General features: G+C 44.8%; 1 protein-coding gene across 1 annotated transcript; it reads right to left on the bottom strand.

Annotated features, from left to right (window-relative positions):
• Positions 1-5,802: 5,802 nt before the first annotated feature.
• LOC114697611 (mortality factor 4-like protein 2) lies at positions 5,803-12,218 on the bottom strand. The gene is made up of 2 exons (XM_028875889.2): positions 11,992-12,218; positions 5,803-6,666 (listed from the first exon to the last, which is right to left on the bottom strand). Exons 1-2 carry the CDS (start codon positions 12,182-12,184, stop codon positions 5,978-5,980), a joined length of 882 nt encoding a protein of 293 aa, XP_028731722.1. The 5' UTR covers positions 12,185-12,218; the 3' UTR covers positions 5,803-5,977.
• Positions 12,219-19,646: the final 7,428 nt, after the last annotated feature.

Below are 19,646 nucleotides of genomic sequence, written 5' to 3'. Positions count from 1 at the left end.
GAGCTGGAGAAGTAATCCAAGCCCTTTGCAGGAATCCAGAAGATCGTGAATGTATCCCAGACACTGGACAGTTGGAATTTGGTTTTGCTTTGATTTGATTGTGACTATGCCCTGATTTTTCCCTCTTGAAATAAGAACTTATTTTACTGGAGCCAACAGTTGAGAGACTTTGAATTTTTAAAACACTTTGGATTTTAAAAGACAGTGGCTATTTTAAAGTTATTTATGTTTTTAATGTGAGATATTGGGGATGAATAAGAAAGGAAGGGTTGTGGCTAATAGTGATGTTTGTGTGTCAGGTTGACAAAGGATCAGTTGTACTGACTGGTTTTGTGTGTCAACTAGACACAAGCTAGAGTCATTAGAGAGTAAGGAGCCCTCAGTTGAAGAAATGCCTCCATGAGTTCTAGCTATAAGGCATTTTCTCAATTAGTGATCAATGGGTGAGGACCCAGACCATTGTGGGTGGTGCCATCCCTGAGCTGATAGTCCTGAGTTCTACAAGAAAGAAGGCAGAGCAAGCCATGGGAAGCAAGCCAGTAAGCAGCTCCCTCTGCATCAGCTCCTGCCTTCAGGTTCCTGCCCTGTTTGAGTTCTTATCCTGACTTTCTTTGTTGATGAACAGCAATATGCAATTGTAAGCCAAACAAACCCTTTCCTTCCCAACTTGCTTTTTGGGTCATGTTGTTTCATCACAGCAATAGAAACTGTGGTGATATATTGTGTACCCTAAAGCTTGCCTGAGGATCAGAGGACAGAGCCAGCCACTAGATTAAACATAGAGGTCAGGTAGTGGTGGCACACACCTTTAATCCTAGCACTCTGGAGGCAGAGATCCATTAAAAGGCCACCCTGGACTACATGAGATTGACTTAGTCTAGGAGAGAAAACAGAGCCAGGCAGTGGTGACACATACCTTTAATCCCAGCACTTGGGATGTCATGCCTTTGCTTGAGAAGCACACATGCCTTTAATCCCAGGAAGTAATGTGGCAGTGTGGAGAAAGGCATATAAGGCATGAGGAGGCCAGAACTAAAGGCTTTTTTTTTTTTTTTTTTTTTTTTTTTTTTTTTTTTTTTTTTTTTTTTTTTTTTTGCTGAGGCCTTTCAGGTGAGAACTCAGAGGCTTTCAGTCTGAGAATTTGTGGAAACAGGATCGGCTCAGGAGTTGGTGAGGTGAGGTTGGCTGTGGCTTGCTCTGCTTCTCTGGTGTTTCAGCTTTCACCCTAATATCTGATACCAGGTTTTTTTTATTATTATTATAAGACCATTTAAGATTCAAACAACAGAAACTGTAACTAAGACAGTGGACTTAGAACTTAATGGAATCTAAGCAGAAATATTATTTTATTCAACTCATCCCTGCTTGGTTTTTGCAAGTTCCACAATGATCAAGAGAAAGATAATGGGCTTCAAACAAGCTGGGAGCAACTATATGAAGCTATTTCCAAAATCGGGCCTAGGTGGATATGCACAGACACTCAGAACAAATCATTATATTTGGCCCAGCACCAATAAGGCACATATCACCTTCAGCTACAATGGCAACAACATGCCTATCAACATGGCTATTTGGTATATAGATGATGAACATGTACAAACTAACTGTATAGCTAGACAATACCTATGAGGTGAAAACTTTCAATGCCAAACGGTGTCAAGAATGATTGGAAAAGACTTCCTGAGGAACCTTCCAAACAGAAAGAATTCAGAAGCTACCAAGGTAGGAAGAATACAAGACTGGCTAAGATAGTTAATCCCACAGACCTGAGGTCTGGACAAATCTTGAACACAGCTCTGAGACTGATGCTAAAATGCCTGAGGACTGGGATGGTAAAGTGGATGGAGTGGGAACTATCTGCAATTCAGAATTCTGAGTATAAGAGCAAGTGGAGGGCACACAGGTGAACAACCTGATTACACAGACATGGTGGATATACCTAGAAATGTACAGCCCAAATACTGCCTCTCAATGCCAATATCTAGAAGTAGGGTATGGCACCATCTCTGACAGCTTTGTCACCAAAGGTCACAAAAGAGTTTGACGACAAGACACAGGACAGTATAAAGGCCACAGACAAAATCAGGGAGGAAAAAGAAGCAGAGGACATAGATGATGAGGAGGATGAAGATGAGGAGGAGGACGAGAAGAAAGTACATTGATCAAGCCAAAGACCAGCTAGAGAGGCCATGCTGCCTACTTCCACAGCTTAATCCCCAATGTTCCCACTACAGACCTAGCCATGACTGATAATGTCTTTTATGAGGCTGGAGAAATTTCAGGAGTTATATCCAGGAGAGTTCAGATTTGGGGAAAATTGTGGTGCCTTCCCCCACCCCAGTCTTTCAAACTGGTGCATTGCCTTTGATTTTGTTTTTGTCCTTACTGTTGTGATCAGGCTATGCCCACTCTGAGTTTCTCTACTGTATAAAACAAAGATTTTTCAGGCTGTGCCCTAGGAGGTTCCCTTTTACAAGCAGCTGGCTCCATTTTGAAGAAGAAGGACAAGAAGTCCCTGGGTAGACCCAGAAGCTGTACCATCTATCAGGTACCACCCATCCAACATAGACTGATATATGGTTTATTCCTGGAAATAGAAGAAGATCCACTCTATTCATTTACTTGGTGAACTGAAATTGTGCAGCATGTGGGCATATTGAGGTCTTCTAAGGAAAACTAGACCAAGAACTTACCAGATACACCAAACCAAGAAATGGGTAAAACTCCTTTACCTGGATCCCATAAAGTGATAGACACCTAACACTGTGTGGCATGGCTCCCACACCAACGTATCATCTGATACCTGGCATATGCATGAAGGACCGAGGACTCCTTGACTGGCCTACTCAACTACTTTCCAACTAACCAGCTCTCTTGTCTGGACCTGGACCTGAATCCACTGTTTCCTGCTCCCAGACCCAAGTTCAGCCTTTAACTTCATAGCTGGAACGACTTTACTCTCAAACCCTGACTCCAACAGCATCTCCCTCCAGGCACCAATCTGGTCCACTGTCCTTACAGACTCCTTCTCAGCCCACTTCTGAAACCTCTTGTACTTTGCTTCCGCCTCTTTAATTCATATCTATTCTGTACTTTTATGCATGCACATAGGTATATTTACTGTGCTATGTGATGTAAGTGTTAGTAATTAAGATTGGAATAATGAAACTGCATTTGCCTCAGCCTAGCTACCAGGGTAGGCAGATTATGTGACAAATTGTTGTCATTGAAACTGATAACCTTAGTGAATTTCTTTTTATCCAATAAATTCTGGCAGTGTAGAAAGACACAAACCTGTTTGCCTATGGTTCAGGTTTTGCAGGCTCACAGAATTCACCTATGGTTTCTGTCTCTCTCTCTCTCTCTCTGTCTCTCTATGTCTCTGTCTCTGTGTGTGTGTCTGTGTCTCTGTCTCTGTCTCACACACACACATACATTTTCCCTCCCCTTCCCATCATTCCCTTTTCCATTTCATTCTGCTCCCCTCTTCCTTACCCTCCCCCTCTCCTCCTTCCCCTCCTCTTCTCTTCCTCCCCTTTCTACTCATTTCTTTCTTTCTCCTTCATTCCCTTTTCCTCCTCCTCTCCTTTCTCTGTTCTCTTTCCTTCTCCCTTGCCTTTTTGTCCTCTTTTCCTCCTTACCCTCCCTCCTTATTGCCTTCCTTCATCTTCCCCCTCTTTTTCTCCTCCTCTTCTGTGGGGCTGGCCTGAAGCTAAGGGGTCGAAGCATGCCTAGAACCCCGGATTTTCTTATCCTGAGAGTGGCAGGAGTCTGTTTGGCCCCCCCTTGCCCAGGTGCCAGCAGACCCTGAGCAGTTGGGCTTCCTGTGGACATGCCCCAATGCACCTAGCAACTGATAAGTTCTTCAAGGCTACAGGGACTGCTGACTGCTTGTCCGAAAAGGCTGAAACAGCTGGTCTGGGCTTCTTATGACCTTATAAAGTTCCTTCCTCTGACCTCCATTGCCTCTGAGTATGCAAATGAAGCAGATACCCCCCACCCCACTCCACCCCCTGAGGTTCTTGCCCCAATCAACGACATACCACCACATGGACCCAAGAAGCCATTCTTCCTAGGATATAAATGTCCCTTGCCTCCTCCAAATAAATGAGCTGTCCACTGACACAGCCACCGGGGTGTCTCACCACCACCCGAGTTGTGCTCAAGGCCACTCAGGATCCGCCTTTGGCCCTGCCCATGTTCTGCATGTTTCCCCTCCCGACCAGACCATGCCTGGAAAAAGCCAGTGCTTGAACCTGGCACTCTCCCTCCTCCCCATTCTCCTCTTTCTCACCCCTCTCCTCTGCCCTCCTTCTCCAACTCCTTCCAACCTTTCTACTACTCCTTTTCTTCCTCTTTCTTGTCTTCCTTCTGCTTTCCTTCTCTCTGCCTTGCCCCCTTCTCATCCTCTTCCCTCTATTATTTCCTCTCCTCCCTCTCTCCCTCATCCTCCCCCCACTTCTTGTTCTTTCCCCCTTCTCCCACTTCCTTTCTCTATTCTTTCTTTTCCCTCCTCCTTCCTTCCTTCCCTTCTCTTCCTTCTCCCTTTTCTCCTGCCCTTTCTCTTCCTCCTCCTGCCCTCCTCCTGCCCTTCTCCTCCCCCTCCTCCCGCCCTCCTTCTTCTCCTTCTGTTCTTCCCCATGTTTTCTTCCTCTTCCCCCTTTCTCCTCCCCGTTCTCCTCCCCTCCTCCCCTTCCTTCTTCCAACCTTTGTTCTACTCCTCTTCCTCCTCCTTTCCTTCTCCTCCTTGCCTTGCCTCTTCTATTTGTCCCCTCTCCACCACACCTTCCTCTCTCCTTTATCCTTCCGCCTCTACTTTTCTTCCTCCTCCCTTCCTCTACCCCTTCCTTTCTATAGCCTTCTTCTCCTTTCTTTCCTTCTCTTCTTTCTCCCCTCCTCCACCTCATCTTCTCATCCTCTTCTCCCCTCCCCTCCTTTCCTTTCCTCTTCCTCCCTCTCTTCTTCCCTCACCCCTTCTTCCTCTCCCCTTCTCCTCCATCTTCTCCTGCTCCTCCTCTCCTCCCTCCTCTCTTCCTCTTCCTCGATCCTTCTCTTCCCTCACCTCTTCTTCCTCTCCCCTCCTCTGTCTTCTCTTCCTCCTCTTCCCTGTTTCCTTCTCCACCCCTCCTTTCCCTATACTTCTCCTTTCCCTCCTTCTCTTCATTCTCTTCCTCCTCTTCTCTTCCTACCCCTCCTCTTATTCTCTAACTCCTCCTGCTCCTCCTCTTCCTGTCTTCTCTTCCTCCCTTCTCTTCATACCCCTCCTTCTCTTCCTTTTCCCCTCTCCTCCCCATTTCCTTCTTCCTCCCTTTTCTTTTCCCCCTCCCCTACTTTTCCTCCAACTTCTCTATCTCCTCCTCCTCTTCCTCCTCCATTGCCTCTCCTTCCTTTTCTTCCTCCCCTCCTCTTCTTCTCCATCTATTCCTCTCTCCCTCTACCTCCCCCTCTTCCCTCTTCTGCTCCCCTTCTCTAGCTCCCCTCCTCCCTTTCTCTTTATACCCTTTCTTCCTTTTCCTTCTCAATCCCTCCTTCTCTTCCTCTTTTGTTCACTTTTGAAACCCAGGACCTCCTTAGCTATATCTCCAATCTTTTTACATTTTAAAATATTTTATATTTTTAATTATGTGTATGCATGTATTTGAGGTATATCCATTATGTTGAACCTTTGGCACTAGGAACGAGGGCATTGTATGTAATATGAACACCTAGTAGAAACTCATGTGGATAGAAGCACCAACATTAGAGCAATGTTGTCCAATAAGTAACACAAATTCTTTTAGTGAACATTTATTTGTTGTTGAAATAGCGGTAAAGAAGCATTTAATATTTTTTATTTCTGTTCACAACAATAATCAAACTGAAATATTAAGCCCTGTTATACATTGACAATTTTAAAGGATATCAACTACACAATGAAAACAGCAAACACAGAAATGTTTACTGGTCCAGGTCATAACAGGGAGTGGTCAGCAGACCATCACAGGGCTTTGCAACAATACTCGGCAGAAGCCACTCTGTAATTACTGGCACTAAACAGAGAAGTAGAATTCTCCGCTAGGTATTTAAGAAAATCGGGCAGATAGCTGCATACTAACCTAAGACTAGGTCTATCAAGGGATGAACCCGCCAATGCAGTCCCAATTTTCACAAATAATCTCAGGAGGTGTGGAGCCCCATAAACCTGAGACATTGGAGCATCAGGATAAGCAAGGTGAATTTCAGCATATTGGGGTTTTTCAAACTGGCAGAGCAGCTGGGTGCCCAGCATCCTGTTGAAATACTCTCTTATTCCAATCACAAGTTCATCAACGGAATATTCCCTATTATCACCCCTTCTTTGTGATTTCACAAAAGTGACATACTCTGCGAGAATGGTGTCTACATTCTTCTTAGCAGGGAGTTGGAATAACTGTTTCTGCTTGTTTACCAAGTCCCAGTCCTCAACAAGACATGATTTTAATTCTTTGGGCACATTCAATATAATTCCCCTTTTCATCTGCACTGCCTGCTCATGTTGAAAGGTGCTGACAGCCCCAGCCACATTCTGGTGAGGGATCTGGGGTTTGCTGGTACCACTGCCACTTCTGCTTTCTTGAGTATTCTGCACGTTCTTTCGTACTTGCACCTTAGGCATGGATCCTGAAGAGGGTTTCTCTATAGGAAATCCTTTCCTCATGGAGTGATGACCTTTCTCCACAGAGTACCTATTCTCTACTGTGTTACCTTTCTCAAAAGTGCACCTGCTTTGGGAAGACTGACCTCTCTCTCCAGAATGAACTTTCCGGAAAGAGCAACCCTTCTGTTCCACGCGACCTTTCTTGGCTGAGAGCTGTCTCTCTGCAGGGCGACTTTTCTTAGAAAGATGACCTCTCTCCTCTGAGTGAACTTCCTCTACAGAGCGAAATCTCTTGGTGGGTAGACCTTTCTCTGCAGGACGTCTTTTTTTGGGAGGACAACTTCTCTCAGCAGACAGATGTTTCTCAGCATGACGGCTTTTCTTCGGAGGCCGACCTCTTCCTGCGGGGCGATCTTTCCTTGCAGAGGGTAGCCTCTCTGCAGAGTCACCCTTCTGAGCTGAGTGACCCTCCTTTGCTGGGCAGCTTTTCTTTGAAGACTGAACTCTCCCTGCAAGGCGATCTTCACCTGCAGAGGGTCCTCTCCTTGCTGTGTTACCCCTCTGGACTGAGTGACCTTCCTCTGCAGGGAGGTTTTTCTTCTGACGCTGACCTCTCCCTGTGGGGTAATCTTCACCTACAGAGAGTTCCCTCTCTACATAGTTACCCCTATCCACTGAGCGACCATTCTCTGCAGGGTGGCTTTTGGTGAGGCGACCTTTCCCTGTGGGACGATTTTTCCTTGCAAATAATTCTTTCTTTGCATAGTTACCCTTTTCCACTGAGCTACCCTCCTCTGCACGGAGGCTTTTCTTCCAAGGCCGACCTCTCCATGTGGGGTGATCTTCACCTGAAGAGAGTCCCCTCTCTGCATAGTTACCCCTCTCAGTTGAGTGACCATTCTCTGCAGGGTAGCTTTTCTTTGAAGGCTGACCTCTCCCTGCAGGGATATCTTCCCCTGCAAAGAGTCCCCTCTTTGCATAGGTAAACCTTTCCACTGAACAATCCTCCTCTGTAGTGTGGCTTATGTTGGGGTGACCTCTCCCTGTGCAGCAATCATTCCTGGCAGAGGGTCCTCTCTCTGAATAGTTACCCCTTTCCACCCAGCAACCCTCCTCTGCAGGGTGGCTTTTAGTGAGCTGACCTCTCCCTGTGTGGCGATCTTTCCCAGCAGAGGGTCCTCTCTTTACAGAGTTACCATTCTGGGATGAATGAACCTGCTCTGCAGGGTGGCTTTTCATGGGGCGATCTCTCCCTGAAGAGTGATCTTCACCTGAAGAGGGACTCCCAGCCAAGCTACCCCTTTCAACTGAGTAACCCTCCCGTGCAGAGCGGCTTTTGTTCTTAAGCCGACCTCTCCCTGTGGGGCGATCTTCACCTGTAGAGGGTCTTCTCTCCACAGCCTTACCCCATTCGACTGAGCGAGCCTCCTCTGAAGGGCAGCTTTTCTTCCTAGGTCGACCTCTCGCTGTGGGGTGACCTTCACCTGTAGATGGTCTTCTCTCCACAGAGTTACCCCATTCGACTGAGCGAGCCTCCTCTGCTGGGTGGCTTTTCTTCTTAGGTCGACCTCTCCCTGTGGAGTGACCTTCACCTGTAGAGGGTCTTTTCTCCACAGAGTTACCCCTTTCGACTGAGGGAGCCTCCTCTGCAGGGCGGCTTTTCTTCCTAGGTCGACCTCTCCCTGTGGGGCCATCTTCACCTGTGGAGGGTCTTCTCTCCACAGAGTTACCCCATTCGACTGAGTGAGCCTCCTCTGCAGGGCGGCTTTTCTTCCTAGGTCGACCTCTCCCTGTGCGGCCATCTTCACCTGTAGAGGGTCTTCTCTCCACAGAGTTACCCCATTCGACTGAGCGGGCCTCCTCTGCAGGGCGGCTTTTCTTCCTAGGTCGACCTCTCCCTGTGGGGCCATCTTCACCTGTAGAGGGTCTTCTCTCCACAGAGTTACCCCATTCGACTGAGCAAACCTCCTCTGCAGGGCGGCTTTTCTTCTTAGGTCGACTTCTCCCTGTGGGGCCATCTTCACCTGTAGAGGGTCTTCTCTCCACAAAGTTACCCCATTCAACTGAGCAAGCCTCCTCCACAAGGCGGCTTTTCTTCCTAGGTCGACCTCTCCCTGTGGGGTGACCTTCACCTGTAGAGGGTCTGCTCTCCACAGAGTTACCCCATTCGACTGAGCGAGCCTCCTCCGCAGGGTGGCTTTTCTTCCTAGGTCGACTTCTCCCTGTGGGGCCATCTTCACCTGTAGAGGGTCTTCTCTCCACAAAGTTACCCCATTCAACTGAGCAAGCCTCCTCCACAAGGCGGCTTTTCTTCCTAGGTCGACCTCTCCCTGTGGGGTGACCTTCACCTGTAGAGGGTCTTCTCTCCACAGAGTTACCCCATTCGACTGAGCGAGCCTCCTCTGCAGGGTGGCTTTTGTTCTTAGGTCGACCTCTCCCTGTGGGGCCATCTTCACCTGTAGAGGGTCTTCTCTCCACAAAGTTACCCCATTCAACTGAGCGACCCTCCTCTGCAGGGTGGCTTTTCTTCTTAGGTCGACCTCTCCCTGTGGGGTGACCTTCACCTGTAAAGGGTCTTTTCTCCACAGAGTTACCCCATTCGACTGAGTGAGCCTCCTCTGCAGGGCGGCTTTTCTTCCTAGGTCGACCTCTCCCTGTGGGGCCATCTTCACCTGTAGAGGGTCTTCTCTCCACAGAGTTACCCCATTCGACTGAGCAAACCTCCTCTGCAGGGCGGCTTTTCTTCTTAGGTCGACTTCTCCCTGTGGGGCCATCTTCACCTGTAGAGGGTCTTCTCTCCACAAAGTTACCCCATTCAACTGAGCAAGCCTCCTCCACAAGGCGGCTTTTCTTCCTAGGTCGACCTCTCCCTGTGGGGTGACCTTCACCTGTAGAGGGTCTTCTCTCCACAGAGTTACCCCATTCGACTGAGCGAACCTCATCTGCAGAGCGGATTTTCTTCCTGAGCTGACCTCTCCCTCTGGGGCGATCTTCACCTGTAGAGGGTCTTCTCTCCACAAAGTTACCCCATTCAACTGAGCGACCCTCCTCTGCAGGATGGCTTTTCTTCTTAGGTCGACCTCTCCCTGTGGGGTGACCTTCACCTGTAGAGGGTCTTTTCTCCACAGAGTTACCCCATTCAACTGAGCGACCCTCCTCTGCAGGGTGGCTTTTCTTCCTAGGTCGACCTCTCCCTGTGGGGTGACCTTCACCTGTAGAGGGTCTTCTCTCCACAGAGTTACGCCATTCGACTGAGTGAGCCTCCTCTGCAGGGCGGCTTTTCTTCTTAGGTCCACCTCTCGCTGTGGGGCCATCTTCACCTGTAGAGGGTCTTCTCTCCACAGAGTTACCCCATTCGACTGAGCAAGCCTCCTCCACAAGGCGGCTTTTCTTCTTAGGTCGACCTCTCCCTGTGGGGCCATCTTCACCTGTAGAGGGTCTTCTCTCCACAAAGTTACCCCATTCAACTGAGTGACCCTCCTCTGCAGGGTGGCTTTTCTTCTTAGGTCGACCTCTCCCTGTGGGGTGACCTTCACCTGTAGAGGGTCTTTTCTCCACAGAGTTACCCCATTCGACTGAGTGAGCCTCCTCTGCAGGGCGGCTTTTCTTCCTAGGTCGACCTCTCCCTGTGGGGTGACCTTCACCTGTAGAGGGTCTTCTCTCCATAGAGTTACCCCATTCGACTGAGCGAGCCTCCTCTGCAGGGTGGCTTTTCTTCTTAGGTCGACCTCTCCCTGTGGGGCCATCTTCACCTGTAGAGGGTCTTCTCTCCACAGAGTTACCCCATTCGACTGAGCGAGCCTCCTCCACAAGGCGGCTTTTCTTCCTAGGTCGACCTCTCCCTGTGGGGCCATCTTCACCTGTAGAGGGTCTTCTCTCCACAGAGTTACCCCATTCGACTGAGCAAACCTCCTCTGCAGGGCGGCTTTTCTTCTTAGGTCGACTTCTCCCTGTGGGGCCATCTTCACCTGTAGAGGGTCTTTTCTCCACAGAGTTACCCCATTCCACTGAGCGAGCCTCCTCTGCTGGGTGGCTTTTCTTCCTAGGTCGACCTCTCCCTGTAGGGCGATCTTCACCTGTAGAGGGTCTTCTCTCCACAAAGTTACCCCATTCAACTGAGTGACCCTCCTCTGCAGGGTGGATTTTCTTCTTAAGCTGACCTCTCCCTGTGGGGCGATCTTTACCTGTAGAGGGTCTTTTCTCCACAGAATTACCCCATTCAACTGAGCGAGCCTCCTCTGCTGGGTGGCTTTTCTTCCTAGGTCGACCTCTCCCTGTGGGGCGATCTTCACCTGTAGAGGGTCTTCTCTCCACAGAGTTACCCCATTCGACTGAGCGAGCCTCCTCTGCAGGGCAGCTTTTCTTCCTAGGTCGACCTCTCCCTGTGGGGCGATCTTCACCTGTAGAGGGTCTTCTCTCCACAAAGTTACCCCATTCAACTGAGTGACCCTCCTCTGCAGGGTGGATTTTCTTCTTAAGCTGACCTCTCCCTGTGGGGCGATCTTTACCTGTAGAGGGTCTTTTCTCCACAGAGTTACCCCATTCGACTGAGCGAGCCTCCTCTGCAGGGTGGCTTTTCTTCCTAGGTCGACCTCTCCCTGTGGGGTGACCTTCACCTGTAGAGGGTCTTCTCTCCACAGAGTTACCCCATTCGACTGAGCGAGCTTCCTGTGCAGGGCGGCTTTTGTTCGTAAGCCGACCTCTCCCTGCGTGGCGATCTTTCTCTGTAGACAGTTTTCTCTTCACAGAACAGCCTCTCTCTATCTGGTGCTTTCTCTCTGCAGAGCTAAGTTTCTCAGCTGAGGGATCTTTCTCTTCTAGGTGATAGTTCTCAGTAGAGGGACCTCTCCCATCCAAGCAACCTTTCTCAGTAGGTGGACCCTTCTTAGGAGAAAGACCTTTCTTTGCAGGTTGACCTCTCTTGATAGGGCGGCCTCTCTCACCATAGGGACCTCTCTCAGGGAAACTACCTTCTTTTGCAGAATGACCTTTTTTTGTAGGACGACTTTTCTTGATAAGGCGACCTCTTTCTGCCAGAAGATCTTTCTCAGCAGAGAGATGCTTTTCGGGTGAGCAACTTTTCTCAGAAAAGTGACGCCTCTTCCCAGAGAGGTGCCTCTCAGAGTGGTGCTTTGCGGCAGAGGAACTTTTCCGTGTAGTACGACCTTTTACATCAGAAGGGTGATTCTTGACAGTGGAACTCTTCTCTGTAGCACGATGTTTTTCAGCACCACGATGTTTCTCCGCTGACAGAAGTTTCTCAGCTGAGGGGCTCTTAACCATAGTGCAGCGCTTCTCAGCAATGTGATACTTTTCAGTGGAGGGACTTTTCTCTGTTGTGCAGGTTTGCTCATCAGAGTGACTTCTCCAGTGACTTTTTGTGGCAGAGCGGCCCCGTGGTCTTCCTGGAAGAGCTGGTTGAAGACTCCTCAGCTCGGTGGATTTCTGTCTTGAGGAGAGATTTCTCACCTTTCCGACCTGCCTGTAGCTTGGCCTCGGCTTCACGAAATCATCTTCTTCAGCAAAATGCTGGTCACGAACATGAGGTCCTTTCTTTCTGGAACTCATTGAAGCAATCTTCTTGCTTTATCGTCAAAGAACTAATGAATTCCCAGATTTTCTGGATTATCTGGAAAAAATGGACTGGGAACATAGCCCAGAAGTCTGTAGTCTGAATTAGTTCTATAACCAGGATCAAATTTCCTGATTGTTAATCAAATTTAGCTCTTTTAAAGGACTGTGGAGGAGCGGCAGTGAAGAGCCTGCTGCTTGTCCAACCGCCAGCACGAAGTCAGGTTTCTCTGGCAACTATCTGTACACAAACGTCATCTTGGGGCGGGACTATGCCTGTCAACCAATCAGTAGTCTTATGTAAATTGTACTATGTTCCATAGCCAAATGATTGGACTACCACTCTGATGTCATAGTAATGGCGCGTGGGGGGAGGAGCCTTCCTTTTCTTTACTTTTTTTAAAAAGACCAGGTTGTCCTTAAGCTCACAAAGATCCCCCAAACTTCTGCCTCCTCAGTGCTGACATTAAAGGCATGCATGCCCTACTTATCTTTCTTGATCAATGCGACTTCCTTCCTCTGACTCTTTCTCTCTGCCTAAATCACTTGGTTCTTACTCTTCAATCCTGAGTGCAAGGGTGTGGAGAAACTCTAGACTTGTGGTCCCTGCAGCCCAGAGGGAGAAAAGAAAGGCGTGTCACCTCCAGCCTCTCATCACTGAAAAAGAATGTGTAGATGTAATTCTAAACAGTCTTATTAAATAAGAAACACAGAGCAAAATAAAGAATTAAAAGCCCAGAGATTGAGCAGTAGCCAAGAGCTAAGACCACTTTGTTGTACCACTTGCTGCTGTCCTTCCCCTGAGAGGAAGAGAGACCTTCTTCCTATGTCCTGTCTTTTTATTGCCTTTCTGTTTTGCCTTCTCATTGGTTCTAAACCCAACCAAATGACTTCCTCGTCACTGCCTGTTTATACAGACCTCCAGGTCTCTATGGTTTGTACTGAGATTAAAGGTTCAGGTCACCACTTGGCTGTGTCCTTGAACCCACAGAGATTCTGCCTGCCATGTGATTGGATTAAGGGCATGTGCCACCACTGCCAGACTTCTGCTAAATGGTTTGCTCTTAGCTCTGATCCCCAGGCAACTTTATTTATTAACATACAAATAAAATCATATTTCAGTACTAATAAAATATCACCATGAATAGGTCTCTTTCCATCCTCCCTTTCTCCATTGCCTCCAGGATTGGGTCACTTCTGAGTGTGACAATGAGTTCATTTTCATTCACCCTGAGAATGTAAGAATAATAAATTTATGTATTAAACTATGTGTCTCAAAAATATACAGATAGACTGAAAGTTTAAAAAAATGAGAAAAGATACAAGATATTAATTGCAACCCTAAGAAAGCTAAAGTGGCAATATATGTATCAGACAAAACACACTTTAAAACAAAACATTACAGGATAAACAATGCTTTCTAATGATGAAAGGATTTAACCATCAGGAGCTATCACAATTATGAACATGTAATCATCTAAGAACAGAAAACAAAATACATGAAGCAAAAAGTCACAGAAATACAATAGACAATTCAAAAATACTAGCTGGAGATTTCAATAACTACTTTCAGTAACAGAACAATAGAGAAAAGTTAACAATGAGATAAAAAAAAAACTTGAGCAACACTAAGAACCAAATAGTCCTACAAATACATCTACACAACAATCCACTTAAGAGTAGCAGAATAGACATGTTTCTCAAGTGCATGTAGAACATTCTCAATGTTAGATCATACAGTTGCAAGAAGAAAAAGAAAATAAAGGTATAGAATCAAGTATGCTCTTTAACCACAATGGAATGGCATTAGAAATCAATAATAAGGAAATTATGAAAATAAAAATCTATGAAAATTGAATAGTATAAAAATGCATAAAAGAAGAAATTAAAAAGAGAAGTTAGAAAACACACACCTGGTAGAGAAGGCCTACAATCCCAACCACTGGACAGCTAAAGCAGGAGAATTGAAAGTTCAACTACAGAGGAAATACATTGGAAGTTAAAAATGTAAATGAAGACAAAATATAGGAATATCTATAAGACATTACTAAATTAGTGCTTAGGGAAATTTTTAAATGATGAGTGCCTGTTTAAAGAAAAAAACAACAAGAAACGGGGGCTAGAGAGATGGTGCAGCAGTTACAAGCCCTTGCTGTGTTGGGACCAGCCAACTTGTCAAACAGCACCTGAATAGGGGAGTGAGGCTTAAGAAAGAAAGAGACAGAAGATAGAATTGGGAGGGCTCTCAGTGAATACTGCAGCAGCCTCAAATTTATTTCTCATAGTCTTTTTATACCCAAAGCAAGGGGGGCAAAAGACTTCTTTACCATGATTCAAGAAACCAACAAGAGTAAACATCCTGAATTCTCAAAACATCTAGTAACCACTCCTTTAGCCAAATATCCTGTTATTTGGCCTTGAGGAGCAAAAACCAGCTTGAACTCTCTGGCCTTAAGTCAAGATGGAATTAAGCCATAAGCTGGAGTCACTGTGGGTTCCCACATTGCTGTTCTTGCAAAGGACCCTAGTTTGATTCCCACAAGCCACATCCAGTAGTCAAAAACATTTGTAACTATAGGTTCAAGGGATATGACTCTCTGTGGACTCTTCAAGAACCCATATATACATGCTCATACATACAAAGATCACACACACACACACACACACACACACACACACACACACACACACATTTTTAAATCTTTTTTTAAAAAGTATCAGCTCAATAACCTGACCTTTTCTCTCAAGAAACTGGAAAATAAATAAGTAAACCTGAAACAAGAAAAAAGTATAAAATAATGGAGATTTGAGTGGAAATTAATAAAATATAGACTAGAAAAATAGTATATAAAATCAATTATCCCACTTTCATAATGGTGGGAAACATGGTGCTAGGTAGTCACGCACGTGCCTGAGAACTTACATTGTGATCCACTTGGTCTTGCATTGGCTTTTGAACAAGGCCACAACTTCCTAATCCTTTTCAGATGGCTCCACTAACTAGGAACCAAGCATTCGAACAGATAAGCCTACAGGGAGCATTCTCATTCAAATCACCACAAAACAAATTAGCTTTTGGTTAGATTGAGCAAGAAAGTTTACTGAGAAAAGTAGAGAATGTTCCAGTTACTAGAATTAGAAATAATCCATAAGATAGAATGGCAGCATGGTTGAGCCCCATCCCACATAAAACTCCCTTAAACCTTTCTCAAGGCTCTGCTTTATCACCACATTCAGAACTACAATGTCTACCTTTTCTGCTGGGCCTCTGAACTTGTATCTTCATAGAATTCTTTTGCCTTACACCATTTTGCCTTATGTTTTGGGCCTACTTATGTTTCTGCCTCTCCAAACCTGGAAAATCCTGCTTGTAGGTAAAAGCACTTCAGGTTGTGAGCTCCCATATGCAGACACACACCAACTGGTTATTGATATATAGATCACTGGATTCAATCTTACAGAAGTTAAATATCTTTTGGGTATAGATAATACTGAACAAATTGTTTCATGCTGTTCTACTCTACTGAGAAAACAGATCTGGAGTTGGATTTGGGCCCATTTGCTTTAGACCCAGGCATGTTTGTTTACAAGTTTCCTCAAAAGTCTTTGTCCTGGGTCAGGCTGTCAACTTAACCTCTGCGACAGGGAAAAGGAGAGCAAAACAGGACAACACAGGAAAAGACACTATGTGCTTTAAAATAGCTAAAAAGTAAACTATTCACAATAAGGATCGCTGTTGCTTATCACATACTCCATTTTTTGGTTTTATTTAACTCTAAATATGCCCCTCCTTTTCCTTGGTTTCGTTTACTATCTTTAGAGCTTTTATTGAAACAAACTTTGTGTATTTTAGGATTTATAAACTCATTGAGTATGATTTTAAAAATCTATGTATAGATAATTTTAATTTGCTATAACAACATACCATGTATGTAACTTGGATTCAACTATTGTCTAGGAAAAGATTGTGTGCCTGATGGGCTAACCTTGGAGTACATGTGGCTGGCTGCCGTCTTAGCTGATGACCTATGCTTACCTTGGATTACATAACAACCATATGGCTTGCCACCATCTCAGCAGCCATGTGACTCAGACACTATCTTTACTAGGATTAAAGAAAGGGCATGCCATGTGACTTTATCACCATTGTGGAGAGAGAGAGCTATTTTTATATCCCATCGCATTGTATTCTGTATATGTTGTCAATATTAAGTCCAAAGCAAGTAAAAAAAAAAAGTTTGAAGTAAACTTAAACTTTAATGTAAAATAATATTCAAAATCTTGTATATAAATTGGTTATAAAAGACTGAATACTTGAATAAAATGGGTTAAATTTCAATATACTTGCATTGCAGGAAACCCCCTAAGCTCAAGCGGTTCCCTTGGATAGAGCACAAGTTCTCTTGGGTAAGCTGGGTAAGCTTTTTACTATAGTAAGCTGCATGCTAGCCACTTTTCAGGACAAGGATTCACGGAAAATAAGACCTGCCAGAAGTCTGCTGCTTCTGCCTCTAGCTGCGTAGGCCTGACCATCTCCAGCCATGTAAGCCAAGCCAGGAAAAAAAATCCTCTTTATCTTAAAGGTAAATTACTCCTCATATCAACAACAGCGCAGATAGATTCTCTTACCCAGTGGAGGATCTCAGAGTCTACACCCACATCCTAAATGTCTCAAACAACAGAGAGACAAATAGCATTACTCTGCCCTCAATGTCTCGTGTGGTGACATAAGAGGATGCTGTGAACAGGGGAACCTTGTAGCTAAGCATTCACCAACTGGTATGGACCTGCATGCTAGTTCAATTGGCCGTGCCCTTTACCCTGGCATCAATTCTTTCTCTTATTAAAAGCTAATTACAGGGTAAAAGCTAATTACTTAACTACCCATGTTCCCTTATTACAGGAGGATGCCAGACACTCTGTCATCCAACTCACAACTTTGGAAAATTGTACAAAATATCTAAGAGGTATCATTGACAGCTGGTTTTATATCTGTAGAGTCAACAAATGATTCTATTAAGTGATGTCTCAAACCTTTAGATTGGAAGATGACTTAAATAAAGGAGGTTCTCTCCAACCTGAACTCACTTGTGGTGCTTTGAGAAAATAATCTAGTCTCTACGCAGACTGAGAGCTCCAGGGCCAATGCCTTTGCTCTCACCTTGAAGCCTACAAGGAGTATAAGGGTTTTCTCTGCCAGTGGTGCTTGTGGGAAACATCCTAAGAAATTCCAGAAGCCAAAGTTCATTTAATTTGGCTATCTTGCTTTACAAATTATGCCTCTAAACAACCATTTATTTTTATAAAATGATGTTAAAAAACATGCTTACTGCTGTCAGAATGTGGTAACCTAGAGATTTGTCCATCAGCAGGAGGAGTAAAGAGCTGGCTTAGCCTTCTTTGTCAAATCAGTCCATGTTACAGTATTTATTACAGATTTGACATGACTGGCTGCTTTCATCTTTCATCTGTTGGTTGAGGGTATGGAATGAAAACATTGTAGAGAATTTTTTAAAGGCTCTGTTAATAGGGTTAATTTTAGAAAACTTTGTAAAGTGAATCATTTACTCTAAGCAAGGCCATCACTGTCTCCGAGACTATACTTTTTTAATTGGAAATTATTTCTTGGGATGGAATACAACTCAGAATTAAATTGTCTCTTTATACAGTCTGACAATATAAAATATATTTACTATATAGTCTTGGAATATAGGTACAACAATTTGATGCTAACAAATATATATATTAAGTCATGTATTCAAATTCTGGATATGGTCATTTAAAGTAATGGACCCAATTTTTAAAATTTCACCTTATCAAATTGTTTCTAACCAAAAATTTGTTTTACTTAAAATACTCTGGTTTTGTTCATTAAATAATAGGTGGTATTGTTAATATTTTAATAAAATATACAAAGCTTATCATATGTGGAAGCAAGGAATACCACTTAAGACACTTTCTGTTCAGATTCGTTCCTTGGATGCTGACTTTGACTTCTTTTTCAAAGCTTCCAGGTACTTGTCCCTTATGCAAGAGTCTGATGTAAACAAACAGCTAATTACAGTCACCTTATCCTTCTATAGAGCTCTGGTACATGGTTCAGCCAGTTGTACAGTTGCACTTAATTCATGCTAATCTTGATGTAAGAGTTTTTCTCCTGTGATGTTCCCCACAAAGTTGTACAGTTATTACCTCTTGACTGATATTCTGGATCAACCAACTGTCAAGTTTTCTCATGGCCCTTTGGATGGACCCTCTTCTGAGGCACTCTATCTGCTGTTCCCCTCATTACCCTTCTGTCAGCCTTGAAGCAGTTACCAAGAGATCAGCCCCCCAAACCTCTAAAAGGGGATTAATAGGCCATGCGCCATCAACTCACCACTTTTCTTGCCACTCTGGATGTTGTTTTTAGGACTCAGAACTGAAACAGCTGGACTGAAGCCTTCTTTGCATCAATTAACCTCTCTGTCTCACCAGTTCAAATCAGCTTAACATCCTTCAGGACCAGATCAACTTCTTGACTTCTACAGTACTCCAAGATTAAAAAGAACTAGATCTGACCACTGTGATGAAACTTGTGCCATCTCCACAAATGATGCTGCTTCTGTCCACATCAACGAATCCTAACTGGTTTGAGATGGAGCCTAGAGACAGGGACCAGACAAAAATTCCTTCTAGTTCCCTCCTACTCTGGCTCCTCTCCTGGATCACTCTTTCCCCTTTATTATCCTCATACCTATGTTGTTTCCTTGTCTTTTAAATGTTTTATTTACTGAATGTTTACTTACTTCACCCTAAACCCAAACAAAATGTTCCATAAAAGCTCTCCCAATAGCTCTCACCCTACAACAGCTCCATTTGTTCCTTATATAAAGTTCCTTATATAAAGTTTCAGATCAGATATGAATTCTCAGCTACTGCCCAGTGCCATGCCTTCCTGCCCACTGCCATGCTCCCCACCATGATGATTATGGACTAACCCTCTGAAACTGTAAGCAAGCCCCTAGTTAAATGCTTTCTTTTATAAGCTGTCTTGGTTATGTTGTCTTTTCACAGTAATAGTACAGTAACTAAGTTGGTAACAGAGTGTGGGGTATTGCTATAATAGGCCTAACCATGCTACTCTTTTTTACTTTAGGACTTTGGATTAGGTAAGAGTTGGATGCTGTAATCAGGGCTTAATGGGCCATCCTAGTAGGACCTTGGAAGACAGTATACTATGGAAAACAATGTGGACCATGGAGACCCACCTCAAGAGGTTTCAGGGGTGATGAATACTAGAGACAATTCTTGTGATATTTTAGCAAAGAATGTGGCTGCTTTCTGTAGCAGGCTTTCTTGGACTGCCAGCCCCCAAATTATGACATGGAGACTTATTATTAGTTATGAATGCTCAGCCTTATCTTATGCTTGTTCCACTAGCTCTTATAACTTAACTTAACCTGTTTCTCTTCATCTA

This window comes from Peromyscus leucopus, chromosome X (genome assembly GCF_004664715.2).
Source record: "Peromyscus leucopus breed LL Stock chromosome X, UCI_PerLeu_2.1, whole genome shotgun sequence".
Lineage (NCBI taxonomy): Eukaryota > Metazoa > Chordata > Mammalia > Rodentia > Cricetidae > Peromyscus > Peromyscus leucopus.
Note: the sequence above shows the minus strand (reverse complement) of the source record. Positions and strands in the feature narration are given on the sequence as shown.